General features: G+C 43.1%; 1 protein-coding gene across 3 annotated transcripts in view; it reads left to right on the top strand.

The window, feature by feature from the left end:
- Nucleotides 1-1,301: 1,301 nt before the first annotated feature.
- Nucleotides 1,302-20,821, top strand: part of zgc:92140 (DUF4612 domain-containing protein) — a 32,907-nt gene continuing 13,387 nt past the window's right edge. The window contains exons 1-3 of one of the 3 annotated variants that reach the window (XM_021603924.3): nucleotides 1,302-1,424; nucleotides 16,373-16,531; nucleotides 19,352-19,481. In XM_021603924.3, coding sequence (XP_021459599.1) covers nucleotides 19,391-19,481 — 91 coding nt within the window. In that variant the 5' untranslated portion in view covers nucleotides 1,302-1,424; nucleotides 16,373-16,531; nucleotides 19,352-19,390. The remainder of the gene's footprint in view (nucleotides 1,425-16,372; nucleotides 16,532-19,351; nucleotides 19,482-20,821) is intronic. The other 2 variants (XM_021603925.3, XM_021603927.3) reach the window with 2 other exon arrangements.

The following is a 20,821-nucleotide window of genomic DNA, read 5'->3' as shown; positions in this document are numbered from 1 at the left end:
GTGTTTTGTCATCTCAATTTTTTAAAACGTTTTTCAGGCAGTGTTAGACTATGGGTTTCTATTGGTTTTAGACTATTACATGACTGAAATGATAGTGGAACCATACAGTATTTGTATTGATAACCTCTTCACTGGGTTGGGATTACAAGGGAATGGAGACATACATCAGAGGGGTTTCAATATGTTTTATGGGTTACTATTATACTATTTATGAATTTCTGATCCTTAATCTGCATGGATCATGCTGTGTACCCAATACATACAACATTTGTAAAAAAAAAAATATCAGTGTCCCCACTACAACAAATAAATACTTTTGTCCTTGAAACATTTTATTGCAATACTGTAGAATTCCATTCATTCCTATGGAGGACTGCCCCTTCTGTGGAGTGCCAATATGGTGGCCGATGGCGTCAAAGCCTCTTATTGGCCATTTTACATATCAGAAAACCAGGGTTAAAACACATCATTACGTGTACCACAGGAGGCTGCTGAGGAGAGAATGGCTCATAATGGCCGGAATTGAGCAAATGCAATGGCATCAAACACCTGGAAACCATGTGTTTGATATATTTAATACCATGCAACTTATTCCGCTCCAGCCATTACCACAAACCTGTTCTCTCCAATTAAGGTGCCACCAACCTCCTGATGCTTGTACCCCTATCCTCACATCTTTAATATAATGTCTCGTTTTCTCTTAGGTCTATGGGCCCTATGCTGTTTCAGGCATTGCTTTCATTCTGTGCTAGAATCAATGGCTCACATTTTTCACAAAACTACTTATTTTCTCTCCAGAGAGAACAACTACTGAGCTGGCATGGTTGAACTATACCTCTCCGTCCATGATCATGCATCTTGACCAATTTCAAGAAACACGGTATCATGCATTAAAAAAAGTGTTATGCACATTTCTGGTCTTTTTCCCACTAATTGGTATTTTGACCAATCACATCAGATCTTTTCACAGATCTTTTGCAGAGTTGATCTAATTGGTCAAAATACAAATTAGTAAAATATCAGAATTGGCTGCCTGTCTGAACGCAGCGATAATGTACCTGTCAATCTCATTTCCCCGAAAAGTAGTCCCTCTCACATGCTACTACTTGCTTCTGTTGTCAAATGTATTCATATATTTAGCCACCTTTTAAATATATATTTTTAATTCACAAAATAACCCTTCTATATTCTTATTGCCAAAAAAATGAACAGAATATTTACATTAAACAGTAAAGTCCTAAGCAAGATGGCTGCATTACTGCGCGAAATAGTGGCATCCTGGTAAAATGACGCAAACCATAGTTTACGTTCAGTGAAGTGGTAATACGGTTCCCAGCCACACGCTGTAGCGCCAGCTCCCGCCTGACTGTCTGCGTAAAGCTCGGCGAATCTCAAGTGGACCGTGAAGGAACTGGTTCAGTAAAGTAAGTAGCTACATTCATAAAATACTCGCTATTAGTTTTAAAACGTTATCCGCGTCTTAAATTAACGTGCATATATGATTTATTTCGTAGCGTTCTCTTTTGTTGTTGTTCCTTGACTCGGGCTGTGATTGCCTAGCGCTTTCCTTCCTGTGTCTTGGGGTTCGGCTCTCGGACATGTCTCTGTTAGACAAATCTGCATGCGTCAGGAGAAAGGAGACTATAGGGGAAATGGAGTACTATATATAGTAGGTATGTGTTTTGTTTACCGTTTAGCATTATACTCAGGTTGGATACAGTTCTATGGCTTTAACGCTTTACCAATTTGTAAAAAAATATATATATAAAAATAATTCACGCTGGCCCCCTTGCCCTGTCGCTCTCTCTTTTCTCCCTCGTCTGCAATGCCGTTTGTTTCTTGACTTGAAGCAACATGAACAGAGGACACCTGGGCTGTTTTAAAGACAATCACCTATCTAGGCATGTGTGTCTCTGTGTGTACACACGTAGAGACGTTACCCTATCTTTCCCTGAGGGAAACAATGCGCCCAGTGTGTCTCTGCAGCACAGCTGGACACAACTGTGTGTTGAGGCGACGATCAACTTTGCTCCGCCACGTTAGATCTGGGCATGCTGGCCGCAGCTCTACTATTAATTGACGCCTTAATTCAAACACATTACTGTCGTGTCGAGATTTACGGCTCCTCTGAGACTGAACGGTGAATTGGAGGTGCTCGAGGTGCTTGTCTGTATGTATATGGCTACCTGACAGTGTCACTGCTCCATGAGCTCACAGGCGATCATATCGAGACACATACAGATCAATATTTATTGGCCACTGATGTGGCTTCAGCAACCATAGTATTGGGTAACGTAGTATTGAGCAACGTAGGATAATTTTGAGTGTTTACCTTACGTCGCCGTAAGGACCTAGCCTTCTGTTTGACAATAAAATAACAGCTGACTGATTTGCTGGTTAGTCGCTGGACGCTATCCCCTGCTGCTGGTCCACTGCAATAATTGGACCGATGCACATGCATTATTGCTTAGCCACTATATTCTGCTAGCAGCTTGTACATTGGCTAATATAGTCATGCACTGTTGTGATTAGATGACCATGCAATCTACGTTTGTCTGGCTTTATCTGTATGCCTCCATCTGCAGTCCTCATCGGTGAATGCGATGTGTATGATTCGCCGCTCGCATATGGCTTTTGTTCCGGCGGCAGAAAAATACAGCGCACAGCTTGCTCTGAAGTCAGCGTCTCCCTCCAGGCAGAGAGAGATATCTATTATTAGCTGTCCTGTCCTCGCTCATCTGCCCATCTCTCTGCCTCTCAATTTGTGCTCTCGCTCACTTCATCCCCTATCTGGCCACTGTCTGAATCTCAGGTGGTGATTTTCGCATGTCTTTTGGCCGAGGTGGAGTGCAACCCTAATTGGGGTTGCTATGATGCAATGTTAAGGTGACATCACTTTAACGGGCCGGTCCTTGCTGTTCTGCCGCCCTAGGCAAGACCAAAAAATGCAGTCCAACAAAACTAGAATAGTCCCACTAAGCAAAATTATGTGTAAAATATGCAGTGTCGATTTTAGCATGTACATTTTGGTGGGGCAAACTCAATCATTTATGTTCATGCATGCCAGCAAGCCACAACACTAAACAGTACATTAATTTCACTGTAACAGTGACAAACTGTGCCCACAAACAGTTAGGGCATACATAAAGCTGTCCCAACAGCAGAGCTTTATTTTCAGCACCATGGAGTGAATTCTTACCGTGCCTACACCTGGCTATCAGTAGTTGATATAGCTACTTAATTAAACATATGTGGTTTCTACTGACAATTGAGAGGTAATCCGTAATTTAGATTAAGACATTCATGAGTGAGCTTGAACAAACATAGTATATATAACTATTTGTTCAGCAGTTTTGAAATGTACAGTGACATTCAGAACTGTGCCATTCTTAGAGTATTTTCCATGTACACTAAGTCAGAACTGTTGGATAAATAAAGGGGGCATATAAGCAGCCAGTGAAAGCCCTTACCATGTTATGTGATAACATTTCTCTAAAACAGGCTATAGGCTACATGTGTACCACCAACACTTCAGAAAGCAGGCCTTTCTAATCGACCTGTCCTGGGTATCCCGGAAGAATATGGACCTCATTCTGTCAGATGCCCGGTTATTCTTTAAAAGTGCTTTCCTCACCATCTTAAATAAGCATGCCCCGTTCAAAAAATGTAGAACTAAGAACAGATAGCCCTTGGTTGACTCCAGACCTGACTGCCCTTGACCAGCACAAACATCCTATGGCGTACTGCATTAGCATTGTATAACCCCCGCAATATGCAACTTTTCAGGGAAGTTAGGAACCAATATACACAGGCAGTTAGGAAAGCAAAGGCTAGCTTTTTTCAAACATACATTTGCATCCTGTAGCACAAACTCCAAAAAGCTCTGGGACACTGTAAAGTCCATGGAGAATAAGACCACCTCCTCCCAGCTGCCCACTGCACTGAGGCAAGGAAACACTGTCACCACCGATCAAGCTACAATAATTGAGAATTTCAATAAGTATTTTTCTACGGCTGGCCATGCTTTCCACCTGGCTACCCCTACCCCGGCCAACAGCTCTGCACCCCCCACAGCAACTTGCCCAAGCCTCCCCATTTCTCCTTCGCCCAAATCCAGATAGCTGATGTTCTGAAATAGCTGCAAAATCTGGACCCCTACAAATCAGCTGGGCTAGACAATCTGGACCCTCTCTTTCTAAAAGTATCCGCCACAATTGTTGCAACCCATATTACTAGCCTGTTCAACCTCTTTTGTATCGTCTGAGATCCCTAAAGATTGGAATGCTGCTGGGGGTGACACTCTAGACCCAAACTGTTACAGACCTATATCTATCCTTCCCTGCCTTTCTAAAGTCTTTGAAAGCCAAGTTAACAAACAGATCACCGACCATTTTGAATCCCACCGTACCTTTTCCGCTATCAAGCTGGTCATGGGTACACCTCAACCACGCTCAAGGTCCTAAACGATATCATAACCGCAATCGATTTAAAAAACAATACTGTACAATCACCGCATTCTTATCAGCATACTCAACAGCCTTGGTTTCTCAAATGACTGCCTTGCCTGGTTCACCAACTACTTCTCAGAAAGAGTTCAGTGTGTCAAATCAGAGGGCCTGTTGTCGGGACCTCTGGCAGTCTCTATGGTGGTGTCACAGGGTTCAATTCTCGGACCGACTCTTTTCTCTGTATACATCAATGATGTCGCTCTTGCTGCTGGTGATTCTCTGATCCACCTCTATGCAGATGACACCATTCTGCATACTTCTGGCCCTTCTTTGGACACTGTGTTAACTAACCTCCAGATGAGCTTCAGTGCCATACAACACTCCTTTCGTGGCCTCCAACTGCTCTTAAATGCATGGAAAACTAAATGCATTACCTTCAACCGATCGCTGCCCCCCCCCCCCCCCCCCCCCCCGCCTGCCCATCGAGCATCACTACTCTGGACGGCTCTGACTTAGAATACATGGACAACTACAAATACCTAGCTGTCTGGTTAGACTGTAAACTCTCCTTCCAGCCTCACATTAAGCATCTCCAATCCAAAATTAAATCTAGAACTGGTTTCCTATTTCACAACAAAGCATCCTTCACTCATGCTGCCAAACATACCCTCTTAAAACTGACTATCCTACCGATCCTTGACTTCGGCGATGTCATTTAAGAAATAGCCTCACTCTACTCAGCAAATTGGATGCAGTCACAGTGCCTTCCGTATTGTCACCAAAGCCCCATATACTACCCACCATTGCGACCTGTATGCTCTCGTTGGCTGGCCCTCGCTTCATATTCGTCATCAGACCCACTGGCTCCAGGTCATCTATAAGTCTTTGCGAGGTAAAGCCCTGCCTTATCTCAGTTCACTGGTCACCATTGCAGCACCCACCCGTAGCACTCGCTCCAGCAGGTATATTTCACTGGTCACCCCCAAAGCCAACTCTTCCTTTGGCCGCCTTTCCTTCCAGTTCTCTGCTGCCAATGACTGGAACGAATTGCAAAAATCACTGAAGCTGGAGACTCATATCTCCCTCACTAACTTTAAGCATCAGCTGTCAGAGCAGTTTATCGATCATTGCACCTGTACATAGCCCATCTGTAAATAGCCCACCTAACTACCTCATCCCCATATTATTTTTTTCTCTTTTGCACCCCAGCATCTCTACTTGCACATTTGTCTTCTGCACATCTATCACTCCAGTGTTTAATTTCTAAATTGTAATTATTTCGCCACTATGGCCTATTTATTGCCTTACCTCCCTAATGTTACTACATTTGCACACACTGTATATAGACTTTTCTATTGTGTTATTGACTGTACGTTTTGTTTATTCCATGTGTAACTCTGTGTTGTTTGTGTCGCACTGCTTTGCTTTATCTTGGCCAGGTCGCAGTTGTAAATGAGAACTTGTTCTCAACTAGCCTACCTGGTGAAATAAAAATAAAATGCATATTACATCATTAATGCAGCTGCTTTCATTTTTGGACTCACCTTGTTGTGCTGTCTTCACTTGAACAGGAAGGTGGTGTGGCGGTCCTTCATGTGGGCAAATTTTGTCACCAAACTTTGTCATCAAAGTCTGTCGTTCTCTGGATTTATAGTGCTGTCAAGACAACTGGAAACTCAGGAAATAAACAAGGTTGAATCATGATGTCGGTGATCTTCAAGTCAGTCAGAGCTTTAGAAAGAGGCCCGAGTTCCCGCCTTTTCCAGTCGGAGCTAGTTTTTTTTAGTTTTTTTTGTTTCTAGTTGTCTTGAACTCGCTAGAGTCTGAGATTTCCGAGTTTCCAGTTGTTTTGAACACGGCAGAAGTCATGCTGGATTGACAGCATGGCCGATGTATTCAACCTTTTCTGACCCATGGTGTTGAGTGTTTATCCTTTTAAGCTTGTAAAAGAGACGCTTAAACCCAGACTTAAACCACACACCCACTCAAATTAATAGCAGGCTAGTTAGTGATTGCTTTGCAATACTTGCAGTTAGTCACTGATTCCTTCTAAACCGCTCATTGTTGAATTTGCGGTTACCAATTTATTTAATGTTTATGTCCAATGGCCGATGAGTACCGATACGTTTTATCTATCATTTCTCTTCGATTGAAAAGGGTTTGCCAGTATATTGTCGACTTTATTGTGTGGCCAATGACCTTGAACCTTCTTTGATGTACACTTCTAATGTAACTTTATGGCAGCACCCAAGGGGCTTGAATTGTTTTAGCTCTCCCCCTAGATTTCGAGCCCAACCACTTTCAGATTTTATGGCCTAACCTCTCCCCCTAGCTTTTGCGGTGACGTAGGTTCCCCATAAGTGACAGAATACTGAGTCAATCACTGCTCAACTAGAGAACATTGCCAACCCCTACACTCCGTATTTTCAGCTTGCTGCCCCACCCCCACAGAAAGCACTGAGCCAGGCTGAAACACCTGCATTTTTGAGCTGACTTACTCAAGAAAGCAGAAAAGAGACCATGTTTGTATGTAACTTTATGAACTCAAAGATGTGTTTTTTAAAATTGTTTGCAAACTGTTATGACACCTATTAATGCCAAAATAATATTTAAAATCTATTATTAATTTTTTTTGCTAAACATGAATGATGTCGCCACTGAAAAAATGTATTTTCCAGACATTGAAGTTTGGTTCAATTTAGACTCTGAATAAAAGGTGAAAATACATATTTTCCAGGATGTTGAAAAGGTGTATTTTCTGGATGTTGAAAATACGTATTTTCCAGATGTTGACATCAGGTCCATTTTCGTTTCTCAATGAAAGTTGATGTTTTTTTATTTATAGATGCCTATGTTTGGACCAAATCAAGGCCTGTCCAGACTAGAGGTTGACCGATTTTTCAATACCGATAACGATTATTGGAGGAACAAAAAAAGCAGATTCCAATTAATCGGACGATTTAAAAATAAAAAAACATTTGTTTTATTTGTAATTATGACAATTACAACAATACTGAATGAACACTTATTGTAACTTAATATAATACATCAATTTAGCCTCTAGTAAATAATAAAACATGTTCAATTTGGTTTAAATAATGCAAAAACAAATTGTTTGTTGAAGAAAGTAAAAGTGCAAAATGTGCCATGAAAGAAAGCTAACGTTTAAGTTCCTTGCTCAGAACATATGAAAGCTGGTGGTTCCTTTTAACATGAGTCTTCAATATTCCCAGGTAAGAAGTTTTAGGTTGTAGTAATTATAGGACTATTTCTCTCAATACCATTTGTATTTCATATACCGTTGACTATTGGATGTTCTTATAGGCACTTTAACAGTATTATAGGCACTTTAACACCCCTCTCCTCGCCCCTACCTGGGCTCGAACCAGGAACACATCGACAACAGCCACCCTCGAAGCAGCGTTACCCATGCAGAGCAAGGGGAATAACTACTCCAAGTCTCAGAGCGAGTGACGTTTGAAACGCTATTAGCGCGCATCCCGCTAACTAGCTAGCCATTTCACATCGGTTACACCAGCCTAATCTCGGGAGTTGATGGGCTTGAAGTCATAAACAGGGCTGTGCTTGAATCACAGAGAAGAGCTGCTGGCAAAATGCACGAAAGTGCTGTTTGAATGAATGCTTACGAGCCTACTGGTGCCTACCATTGATCAGTCAGACTGCTCTATCAAATCATAGACTTAATTGTAACATAATAACACAAAGAAATATGAGCCTTAGGTCATTAATATGGTCGAATCTGGAAACTCATCTCAAACAAGACGTTTATTCTTTCAGTGAATAAACACCTTGTTCCGTATTGTATCTAACGGGTGGCATCCATAAATCTAAATATTCCTGTTACATTGCACAACCTTCAATGTTATGTCATAATTACGTAAAATTCTGGCAAATTAGGCGGCCCAAACTGTTGCATATACCCTGACTCTGCGCATTTGAGTAACAGGCAGGCTCCTCGTGGAGTGCAATGAGGCAGATGGTTAGAGCGTTGGACTCGTTGCAAGATTGAATCCCCTGAGCTGACAATCTGTCGTTCTGCCCCTGAACAAGGCAGTTAACCCACCATTCCTAGGCCGTCATTGAAAATAAGAATGTGTTCTTAACTGACTTGCCTCTTTAAATAAAGATTAAAGGTGTAAAAAAAAAAAAAATGTTTAAATCCGGCAAATCGGTGTCCAAAAATACAGATTTTCGATTGTTATGAACACTTGAAATCAGCCCTGATTAATCGGTCGACCTCTAGTCCAGAATCTGAACCAAACATAGACTCCTATGATTGGTTCAGATTTTGTCTGGATCGGAACAAAAACCAATGTCCGTGGATGTGGAAATCAAGGCCGATCTGGACCGCACACAACAACAAAAAAATGAATTTTTCACCGTCCTGGAAAATTTTGTATTTTAAACGTATGGAAAATGTGTTTTCACCTTTCATTCAGAACCTAACTTCAATGTCTGGAAAATACTTATTTTACATGTCTTTTCAATGTCATTTTGCTTACTGGGACTATTCTAGTTTTGCAGGGCCCATTCTTGCTAGGGTATGCTAAAATTGAATTTTTATGAAGGCCCATCCAAGTCCAGGACCACCATTTGTAAAAACAGTTAATTAATGTTATTAGTCCTGACTCCTGTGACTATTCAGTTTGGCTATTTTAAGCTCTGAATATCAGCTACCCAACTTTATCAGGAGTTATCTTGAGCCTATTTGCAATGTTTACACTGCGGGAAATGCAGATGTATTTAATTTTGTTATTATCAGCTTGTCAAACTTGAAAGCACTGATCATGACAATGGAGTGAAACTCCCGGACAACAGTTGTGATGGTCCATTTTACTTTGACCGACCTGTCCTGTTTTTAGGATATGTTTGTTAACTTGACAACGCATTTTTTATTTAATTGGGCGCCATTTTAGGTTCTGCTATTTGATTGGCGAAACCTGCATGATGTAAAAAGTGCCCATCTCATTGCGTTGTCGTACATTTATCTCTAGCCTGTAGGCTACAGAAAAGTCCACATACTCTTTCTACCATACCCTATATTTGCGACATGATTTATGTTTCTTTTTGCCGGAACGTTGGTGGAGCGCAGCAGCAACGTCTCTCCAACAGCACCCTGGAGAGGAGTGCTGGGAATGGACAAGCAAAATACTTTGCACCCCTGCTTTTGGCAAAGTGGACACTGTTTATCACCGGGCGGCATCAGCGCTCACCGACAAGCCCATCTGCCCCTGGTCCTCATCCATTGAGGAAACTCTTCCTTTGAAGTCAATGAAATGGCCAGCGTCAAAGAATCGCGAGGTTCAATTCTTGATGGCTGACGCTCACGTTCATTCTATCTTGTGAATTGGAATAATGAAATAAAGTTGATTTTGGTTGCATATGGCCTCGATTATACACCACTGGTTATTTTACTAAGATTTATGAAGTCAATAAGCTACTACTAGCTATCTAGCCAGCTACATTGACTAGCTAGGTTCACATTGTAAACAAAAGCAACTTTATTAATAATTTAGTATAACCACTAGCAAAAATGAGTATTTGTGGAAAACTGGACCAAAGCTATTGTACTTGTGCACAATCAATGAATGTGGTACATACAGTAGGGCACTGTTATTATTGGGGTTCTGTGTGCCTGACTGCATGTGTGTTAGTACCTCTGCACATGCTATTTGTGGTAGTCGGTCATTGGCATTGCTGAGTGGCATTTGGTTTCAAGTTAGGTGTATTGCAGTGCAGAAAGCACTAGGCCAGCACAACCGGATCCCTCTAGGTACTGACTCACAAAGCTCAGGCAGTGCATGATGCATATTGCTGTGTGTGTTTGTCTCTATACACACACCGACTCGAGTGGGGGGAGAGTCCAGTGGTACATGGGGCAGGCCAGGGTATGTTTCTTCCTTTTGGACAGAGGTAAGCTTGGGCAACACCCAAGCCTACCTGGTATAAACTAGAGGTCGACTGATTAATCGGAATGGCCGATTTTTAATTAGGGCCAATTTCAAGTTTTCATAACAATCGGAAATCGGTGTTTTTGGGCGCCGATTTATTTATTTTAATACCTTTTATTTAACTAGGCAAGGCAGTTAACCCACTGTTCAAAATAAGAATGTGTTCTTAACTGCCTTGTTCAGGGGCAGAACGACAGATTTTCACCTTGTCGGCTCGGGGGATCCAATCTTGCAACCGTACAATTAACTAGTCCAACGCATTAACGGCCTGCCTCTCTCTCGTTGCACTCCACAAGGAGACTGCCTGTTACGCAAATGCAGTAAGCCAAGGTAAATTGCTAGCTAGCATTTAAACATAAAAAAAACAATCAATCATAATCACTAGTTAACTACACATGGTTGATATTACTAGATATTATCTAGCATATCCTGCGTTGCATGTAATCTGACTGAGCATACAAGCATCTGACTGAACGGTGGTAGGCAGAAGCAGGCGCGTAAACATTCGTTCAAACAGCACTTTCGTGCGTTTTGACAGCAGCTCTTCGTTGTGCATCAAGCATTGCGTTTATGACTTCAAGCATATCAACTCCCGAGATGAGGCTGGTGTAACCGAAGTGAAATGGCTGGCTAGTTAGCGCGCGCTAATGGTCGTTGTGTTGCTGGTTCGAGCCCAGGGAGGAGCGAGGAGAGGGACGGAAGCTATACTGTTACACTGGCAATACCAAAGTGCCTATAAGAACATCCAATAGTCAAAGGTTAATGAAATACAAATGGTATAGAGGGAAATATTCCTATAATAACTACAACTTAAAACTTCTTACCTGGGAATATTGAAGACTCATGTTAAAAGGGACCACCAGTTTTCATATGTTCTCATGTTCTGAGCAAGGAACTGAAACATTAGCTTTCTTACATGGCACATATTGCACTTTTACTTTGTTCTCCAACACTTTGTTTTTTCATTATTTAAACCAAATTGAACATGTTTCATTATTTATTTGAGGCTAAATTGATTTTATTGATGTATTATATTAAGTTAAAATAAGTGTTCATTCAGTATTGTTGTAATTGCCATTATTACAAATACATTTTTTTATTATAAATCGGCCGATTTAATCGGTATTGGCTTTTTTGGTCCTCCAATAATCGGTATCGGCGTTGAAAAATCATAATCGGTCGACCTCTAGTATAAATGGTATATATCAAAATAGATGGTATGATTTTTGCCTTGCGGGGTCTGCTGTGGTGTGTGTCAAGCTGCTGCTTATAACTTAACTTATCGTAACTAAGAAATCTAACGTGTCAAATTAATTATATCCAGCTCAGGGATATGCATTTGGTTTGCTAAGTGTCTAGATGTCCAGATCAAGCTTCGTGGTTACAGCAGAGACATTCAATCCCCTCCTGGATCAAGATCCAGGTATTTTATTTATAGCGCCCCCTTGTGTGCACATTCGATAATACCGTATACCCTGGTATGGAACAGAAACGGTATGGACATCTGGATGTCGCCCAACCCTAGGCAGAGGGACTTTGCACATATTGCTTGTTGCTGTAGCAAGAGACCAAATCACATTTTATTCGTCACATGTGTCGAATACAACAGGTGTAGACTTTACCGTGAAATGCTTACTTACAAGCCCTTAACCAACAATGCAGTTTTAAGAAAAATAAGAGTTAAGAAAGTATAAACTGAAGTAAGGAAAGAAAAGAAAAGCGTAACAATAACGAGGCTATATTCCGAGTCAATGTACAGGTTAGTTGAGGTAATATGTACACCAGCAGTGCAGAGTGGCGCTGGAGCCTGGAGGCTTTGCAGAACAGGGCCCCCAGAACAGAAAATGGGTGTTGCTCTGTTGCAGGCCAGATAACCTGGACCACACACTATATATGGATCTCAGAGTATAAGCAGATGGGACACAGAGAGCCTACTAGTTTGCAGTGCAACAACACAAGATAGTGAGTGACATGATCTTCTCACAAAATGTTATTATAATTTGACAGGAAATATGCAACACCATTTTGAGACATGATTCTGCTTGTTTGCACCTACTTAAAGGGAGCCCATCTTCCAACTCTATTCTATTATTCAGGTTTTCCACCCTGCAAATGAAATAATAATTACCATACAATCCCACCCTGGTCAGTCACACACACAGGAAGCTGCTTCACCAATTATCCTGCTGCAGAGACTCAATTAGATCCAGATTGAAATATACTGTATCTGATGCAGTGGTAATGATTTCTAATGAACATTCATGGCCATACTGTGTTTGTCCGCCCAGACTTGTCAGAGTGATTCGGACGGATCTGGAGCAGCTGAGTGAAAGAGAGCAACGAGGGGTTGACCTGAGCTCTGCTGTTTGTTGATCTGGGAGGGAGCAGGGAGCCACTCTAGAGAAGGTGATAACATGGTAAATGAGTTAAAACACTACTGTACCAGGACGGTGATACAGTCTGATCCACAGGCCAGGCCACTGTGATAATAAGTCCATAAATAGGGTCAAGAGTGTAACCCTGACCACATGACATGAGAGATCTCTGGCCCTACTGTAAAACTCCTGGCCCTAATCCTCAACTGCCCCATTGGGAACACTGGGGCTCACATTCATTCTGTGGCTTCAGCTCGCCTTATAAACAAAATAAAACATCACACAACACATTACACACTACTCTACCACAACATATCTACAATCCAGAATCCATAATACAGCAGTATAACAATGTTAGTGTACCTGTGTGTAGAGTGTATGCTAGCCTGCGTGTGTGTGCCTCAGTGTCTCTCTTCACAGTCCGCGCTGTTCCATAAGGTGTAGTTTTATCCAGTGGTTTTGTTCACATTTTACTGGTTGCATGAGTTACTTGATGTGGAATAGAGTTCCATGTAGCCATGGCTCTATGTAGTACTGTGCTTCTCCCATAGTCTGTTTGGGACTTGTGGACTGTGAAGAGCTCTGGTGGCATGTCTTGTGGGGTGTCCGAGTTGTGTGCTAGTCGTTTGAACAGAAAGCTCAGTTCTTTCAACATGTCAGTACCTCTCACAAAGACCGGTAGTGATGCAGACAATCTCTCCTCAACTTTGAGCTTAGAGGGATTGAGATGCATGTTATTGAAGTTAACTCTCGTGTACATTTAAGGCCTAGCTGTGCTGCTCTGTTCTGGGCCAACTATAATTTGCCTCTGTCCCTCTTTGTGGCACTGGACCATATGACTGGGCAGTAGTTCAGGTGGGACAAAACTAATTTGTTTTGTTGATAACAATGTCAAGAAAGCAAAGCAGCGCTTTATTACGGACAGACCTCTCCCCATCTTAGCTACTGTTGCATCAATATGTTTTGACCATGACAGCTTTACAATACAGGGACTTACCAAGCAGTTTGATCTCAACTTACTCAATTTCCACATTATTCATTACAATATTTATTTTTGAGGTTTAGTGGATGATTTGTCCCAAATACAATGCTTTTAGTTTTTAAACTAGTCCAAAATATTTAACTTCTTGCCACCGATTCTAAAACTGACTGCAGCTCTTCTGTTGCAGTGATTTCACTTGCTGTGGTAGCTGACGTGTATAGTGTTGTGGCATTGGCACACACAGACTTAACCCAGTGCCGGTGGCAGGACATTAGTAAAGCTTGACAAAAGGGGCCTAGCCAGGGTCCGACAAAGGTCTGTGTTGATTCTGGTGGCTCCCCGTTAGCGCAGTGACAATCCTGGTTCCCAGAGACCATCCATCTGTTGGTCGGGGACCCGTGGCGGGTTCCATGTCGTTGATCTATTATCCCAGGCGTACGGGAGCGTTTGCCACTCACGACGGCAGATGAGAGCTGTGTGTTTGACCCCTGAAAGGTTGAATTTTGACGGCTAGGGGTTTACCCTCGACTGTGATTATGACGATACAGTCGGCGCGTGTGTCTTCTTCGAGAGGGTTGTATATGTCTAAGTCGCATGCGTTTGAGGGTTGGTTTATCCTTTTCAGAGTTCTTTGGTAGACATTTTGTTGTTGCTTTAGCTTTTCCAACAGGGCCTTTCTTTTTCCACATTGCAGATTTATATGGCTGCCATCTCGGCGTGTCCTGATTGACGGCACTACTCTCGTGGCAGAGCGTGAGAACACCGTTTCCAGGTTATTGCTGGAACCTGTGGGTTTATGCCGTGGACAATAGACTCTGGTCAATGCTATGCAGAACGTGTGTGCACCTTTCACTAAGTCACCACCAGATGTCCAGTTGTTTTGGACTTGTGGTTCCTTGTCCGAGCTCTGACATTTCAGGCTCGCAAGGTAAGTGTTGTTCTTGGATCCATGGGGTCTCTGGACTTGGGCTGCAGTGGCAACGGGTCAGTGTGCATAGCCAAGTTGCAGCAGGTTCTGGTTCCCTGTATGGTGCTCTGACAATTCAAGTGTCATGAGGCTCTGACCCCATTTTGGAGCCTGTGTGCTTGGGCTGCCGTGGGCCTCCTATCTTGGTACCCTCTTAGCCGTCTGGCAGCATGATTGTATGTCCCCATAGTATGTTACACAGAGTGACTGACTGAAAGGGGACGTGAATATAACTACTGTTCCCTGAAGGAGGGAACGCGGTATGACATTTTTAGGACCGCGCCGTCAGGGGTTTGAGCTCGTTCAGGTGAATATGATCAGTCGTTGACTCCCTATAGTGTGTCCGGAACCAAATTCACCATTAATTTTCTGTTTACAAGGTTCACTCAAACATTGTTTTAAGCGTTGTTTTACTATTGGCAGTTACAGATGATTTTGGGATTGTATATCGATTTGCTCTCCTAAAATATGCCATCTGATTTTATTTGTTTTAATCTCTGAATTGTTTCATCTAACTTTTCACCGCCAGTTCCTGATATCAGGACATAGAAACTACAATCTGTTTCCTGAACTGGCCTAGTGTGCATGTGCACCCAGCTGGCACACACACAAACATGTCTACCATTTTCCCTGGCTAAACTAGCTGGCTAGCTGAACTATGCTAGTTTTTGTCCTCATTGCCAAACTTGATAAATACTGTACCCTCAACTTCAAAGCTCATGCTAGCTATACAATCATGTAACAAAAAAATGAGCTGGAAAGAAACATACATTTCTGTATTGTTTTGTTGTATAGTTGTGACTGGTTCCAGACTGATATCATTGCTACTTAAAGCGGATCCAAATTCAGTTTTAAGATCCACCGGTGTCATTGGCTGGACATTTCTGACTGGTCTTGGAACTGTGACAATGGGTAGCATCTCCCCTCTTGGCTCAATGGGATATGTAGTGGTTTTTCCAACACAGCCAGATATGTACACACTCTTGTACCCATAACCTTTTTTCAACTGACTATCATATTTGTTGATTTAAATCAGACTTTATTGATATGAGTAATCCAGGAATGTCACAAGTTAACTTGTGAAGGGAAAAAAGCAACTGTACAGATCCCAATGGTAAAATGATTTCCGGACATGAAGAGTCCGCGGAGCTAGTTCTCCTCGCCAATCTGTACCTCGTTCCTTTCTTAACTGTACGTTTTCCTTTTTCTGAACCTCTCTGTTTTATGAAACTGTCCATATTTCCTTTCGCTCCTCAGGGCTGTGACTGAACACTAGGTCAAATGAATCTGAACTTTAACTCAACATTAGATTTCAATGATTCTTCTGATTAACGAGGTTATTAACAGTGGCCTCTGAGCTCTGGTCATTCACTCCTCTCTCTCTTTCCTTCTCTCCCCCTCTCTCTGTCATGCCCTAAGCCACAGAGCAGACAGCACAGGAAATACAGTGAGCCATACAGCCATCTCATTTTCAATTTGGCTGGTTTTATTGGCCTAACAAAAAAATACTCCTGTCCTGGTGCCAACGTGTACGCAACAATATGTCTTGAAACTTTTCCGTTTCCTTTCTGTATCTGCCTGACTGTCACTCTCTCTCTCTCTCTCTCTCTCTCATTGTCACATGACAGTTCTCCCAAACAGAGGATCTGTTATTTGTACATCGTCCTCCCTCCCCCACAGCCACTTCTTCTTGTGCCCACTACAATGGAGAGAGAATGAGAAGAGGTGCTCCAAGCAGAACATGAGAATGGAGACGTGCACAAAGAACAATAACACCACACTCAGAGGTATTCTTTTTCTGTGTGTGTGTGTGTGTGTGTGTGTGTGTGTTGGCACGGCTTGCCGGCTTGTCAGGCTGATGTAGTGTTTAAACTGGGACAAGAGAAAGCAGTGAGGTACATGGGTTTGCTGTTGGCTAGTGTAAATATTATGGTGATTTGGCTCAGGAGTTGTCCTTTTGTGTCAGAGAGACAGAATGCAGGGTTTCTTAGTTTCAGCCCTGGTCCCACCGCTGACTCTGTCCCTGTCACTGTCATCATGGCTGACGAAAGGCCCCAGAGACCGGGCCTTAAACCATACTCTGAGGCACTCCATTCGCTCCATTCCCTTTCCAGGATAGGCGGGCCCGCCCAGCCAGTTTTTCAGGCTCCATGGTGGCTGAAAGCTCCTGGCACAGCTGTGCATTTGAGAAGGTTCACACACACTACTGAGCGTGTGTCTCTTTGAACATGGCATTTTACAACACACACACAGAGAGCATTACTCTACCTGCAGGTCTGTGAGTAGTGGAACTGAGGGGATATGTGTACAAGCGCACTTGCATAAACACGTGCACATAAGCTTCACTAATCAAATCACATTTTATTTGTCACATATGCCGAATACAACAGGTGTAGACCTTACCGTGAAATGTTTACTTACAAGCCCTTAACCACCAATGCAGTTCAAGAAATAGAGTTAAGAAAATATTTACTAAATAAACTAAAGTAAACAATGTAATATGAAAGTAAGAAAATTACAACAATAACGAGGCTAAAAACAGGGAGCTTGTGTGCACGTGTTTATGCAAGCTTGCTTGTTCATGTACACATACCCCTCAGCTCCACTACTCACAGACCTGCAGGTAGACTGAGACTGTGTGTGTGGTAAAACACTAGAATGTGGCTTGTAGCTTTTTGTTGATCCTTGAGCAAAAAGCATGATGTAAGCAGGTGTACAGTAGTTGTAGACCTTTGGTATAATGCCGCGAGAGGCCTAATGGCAGAATACTGGAAGTGGGTTTGCAACCTGCATATTTGTTAGGCCTAACTATCTCTGCCCTTGCAACGTGTGTGTGTGTGTGTATTGATATCATCATATGTGTGTGTGAGTGCTGGATCTGGCTGGTGTCAGGGTCTTAGCTGGCAGCGTAAGCTTGTCCCATTGACACCCTTCCACATCTGTTCCTATCTGACAGGCCTGCATTGTCCACATCCCCTCTGAAAACTCAACACTCTGCTCTACTAACACACAGCCCAAACACTATTGACCTGGCTAGGATGGCACATCGAGGACAGTGAGGTTCCTAACTAGACATCCATTCATTGGAACTGGAATTTTCACACACTTATGGCATACGATTCAGGAAGAGAGCTAGAGGTTTTCGTTCTCTCTCTCTCTTACCTCACACCCGTCTGCACGCTTAAGAAATGTGCCCAGCCAGACTCCATGGTCTGAGCCATAATTGAGTTGCTCCAGCTCAGACACGAACATGCAGGTCTCAGTGCCTGAGCAACCTGGCCTGCAGTGATAAGGGACTATCTGAGGTGGGCCTCGCCACCAGGCCACAGGTGACTCTGTTGGCTACCAACCCATCCTCTGTAGTCAGGCAGAATTGGGCTGCTGCCAATGAGAGAGCTGTTTGTGTGTTACTCTAGCCCCCCCTCGAAGAATCCCTCTCACTCTCTGGACCTTTAACAAAGACCTGTGTAAGCTCCCCTCAACCTCAGAAGATGAATGCTATTTAGCCAAGAAAGCTGTGAAAGACACACACACATACATACATACATACATACATACATACATACATACATACATACATACATACATACATACATACATACATACATACATACATACACACACACACACACACACACACACACACACACACACACACACACACAAACACGTATGCAAACAAAATACGCTCACACTATTCAGTCTGCACACACACTCCTCTCTGCACACCTGGTGCTTTGTGCAGTGGTCAGACAGCTGGCTGGAGGAAGGCTGGGTCTGAAGTAAACAATGTCCTCCTGTCAGCTTCAAATGAGGGGCGGGACACAGAGGAGGAGTGTCAACAGCCTTTTGATGCTCTGGACCATTTCTCTCTACTCATCTATTCTCTGGCCTCCCATTACTCTCTCTCCTTTTTCCTCTACCTCTCTCCAACCTGTTTCTCTCTCTCTTTTTTCCTCTACCTCTCTCCAACCTGTTTCTCTCTCTCTTTTTTCCTCTACCTCTCTCCAACCTGTTTCTCTCTCTCTTTTTTCCTCTACCTCTCTCCAACACACGGAAAGAGAGAGGGACACAGAGAGAGGGACAGCAACGGGGGGGAGGGGGACAGGCACACAGAGAGGGGGACACACACACACACACACACACACACACACACACACAGAGGGAGAGAGAGAGACACGCACACAGAGAGGGAGAGAGCCACAGAGCGAGAGACCAGTATCTCTGTGTCTCTATTTGACTGGCTGTTGATTTCTAGGTGTTGGTGGTGGCTGATGCTGCCATGCTGTGTCTCTGACAGTGTTTTCCTTTATGCCTGTGACAATAGTGTGTGTGTTCCTGACAGTCTGTCTGTGACAGTATATTGCCCGTGACTGACAGTCTGATACTCTGTGCCTGTGACATTGTGCGTGTGACTGACACCCCTTCTCCTCAGTGACGGGCTCAGAGGTTGGGATTGTGTAGCTTTCTCCCAGTCATCATTAAAATACAATGCCTGTGTCAACCAATGTAATTATCTGTCAACAGCTGCTATGGACTCTAACTTTCTCTCTTTCCACTCTCTCCTCCCACCCACCTCCACCACTCTCTCCTCTATCTGTCTCTAGGTGAGAGTGCGATGAGGAGAGGAGCCAGAGAGTGAGGCGATGGGCTGCACCTCTGCTAAGCAGGTGTCGGCCGTGCCCAGCGACGAGGAGGGCCGGGGCAAGGCCTACAGCAACGGAGACCTCTTCACCGGTCAGTACACAGTATCATAAAGTACACCATCTACATTCCAGCCGCACCTGTAGCCGTCTCTATATACACCTGCCTGTCTAATCTCTCTCCACTCCATGCCAGCTGCTGACCAGGCTTCCTTTACCTGTAGAACATCGTCCCCATCTGTAGCATGTCCCGTATAAATAAAATTACACATCTGTAGCATGTCCCGTATAAATAAAATTACACATCTGTAGCATGTCCCGTAGAAATAAAATTACACATCTGTAGCATGTCCCGTAGAAATAGAATTACACATCTGTAGCATGTCCCGTAGAAATAGAATTACACATCTGTAGCATGTCCCGTAGAAATAGAATTACACATCTGTAGCATGTCCCGTAGAAATAGAATTACACATCTGTAGCATGTCCCGTATAAATAGAATTACACATCTGTAGCATGTCCCGTAGAAATAAAATTACACATCTGTAGCATGTCCCGTATAAATAAAATTACACATCTGTAGCATGTCCCGTAGAAATAAAATTACACATCTGTAGCATGTCCCGTATAAATAAAATTACACATCTGTAGCATGTCCCGTATAAATAAAATTACACATCTGTAGCATGTCCCGTAGAAATAAAATTACACATCTGTAGCATGTCCACTCCACACACACTGGCCTGTTGGCTATGTTATCTGTATTACCGCTCCTCTAGTCTCGCTCTATACCCAATCTCTATTCTACAAGGGCAGCTTGACTATTCCACCTTTTTTAGTCTGATGTTTTTAAATGAGTACATCAGGCTATATATTTTATTAATGAATGCCAAGTTGCTGACACGGGCAGTGCAGATTTCAGAAAACGTCAATATGTGTCATGTTACCCATTCTATTTCTCTTCCTCCCTCCTACCCTGTGTGAATACTACTTGGTGCAGTAGCCTCTAGGATGGCTGAGTGGTTTTGGTGTTCTGTCCTCTTAGTACTTCATGTTTTAGAGCTTGGACATGGAGAGAGAGAGAGGGTTAAGAAAGTGTATCTAGTTAACAGCATCAATTCTAGCTGCTTGCTGGGCCGGTTGGGTGCTGTGGATAGGATTAGAGAGATGGGATGAGGGATTAGAGACAGATTAAGAATTAGGAGCAACACGCTGGAATACCCACACCGGAAATGGCAGATGACAAGCCACAGGCGGCATCGGTCTGTTCTCCCTCTCTATCACTATATTCCTCCCTCCCTAGCTCTCTATCACTCTTTCCCTCCCTCTATCACTCTCTCTACGCCCTCCCTCTCTCTGTTGGACCCATAGTTATTGGTCTGACCTTTGTGCCTCTCTCTCTCCTTTTGACTTTATTTCTGACCCTCCCCTAT

Source organism: Oncorhynchus mykiss, chromosome 5 (assembly GCF_057628025.1).
Source record: "Oncorhynchus mykiss isolate SJ-2025 chromosome 5, ASM5762802v1, whole genome shotgun sequence".
In the NCBI taxonomy this organism is placed as follows: domain Eukaryota; kingdom Metazoa; phylum Chordata; class Actinopteri; order Salmoniformes; family Salmonidae; genus Oncorhynchus; species Oncorhynchus mykiss.
The sequence above is the reverse complement of the archived record's forward strand: the minus strand, read 5'-3'. Positions and strand labels throughout refer to the sequence as shown.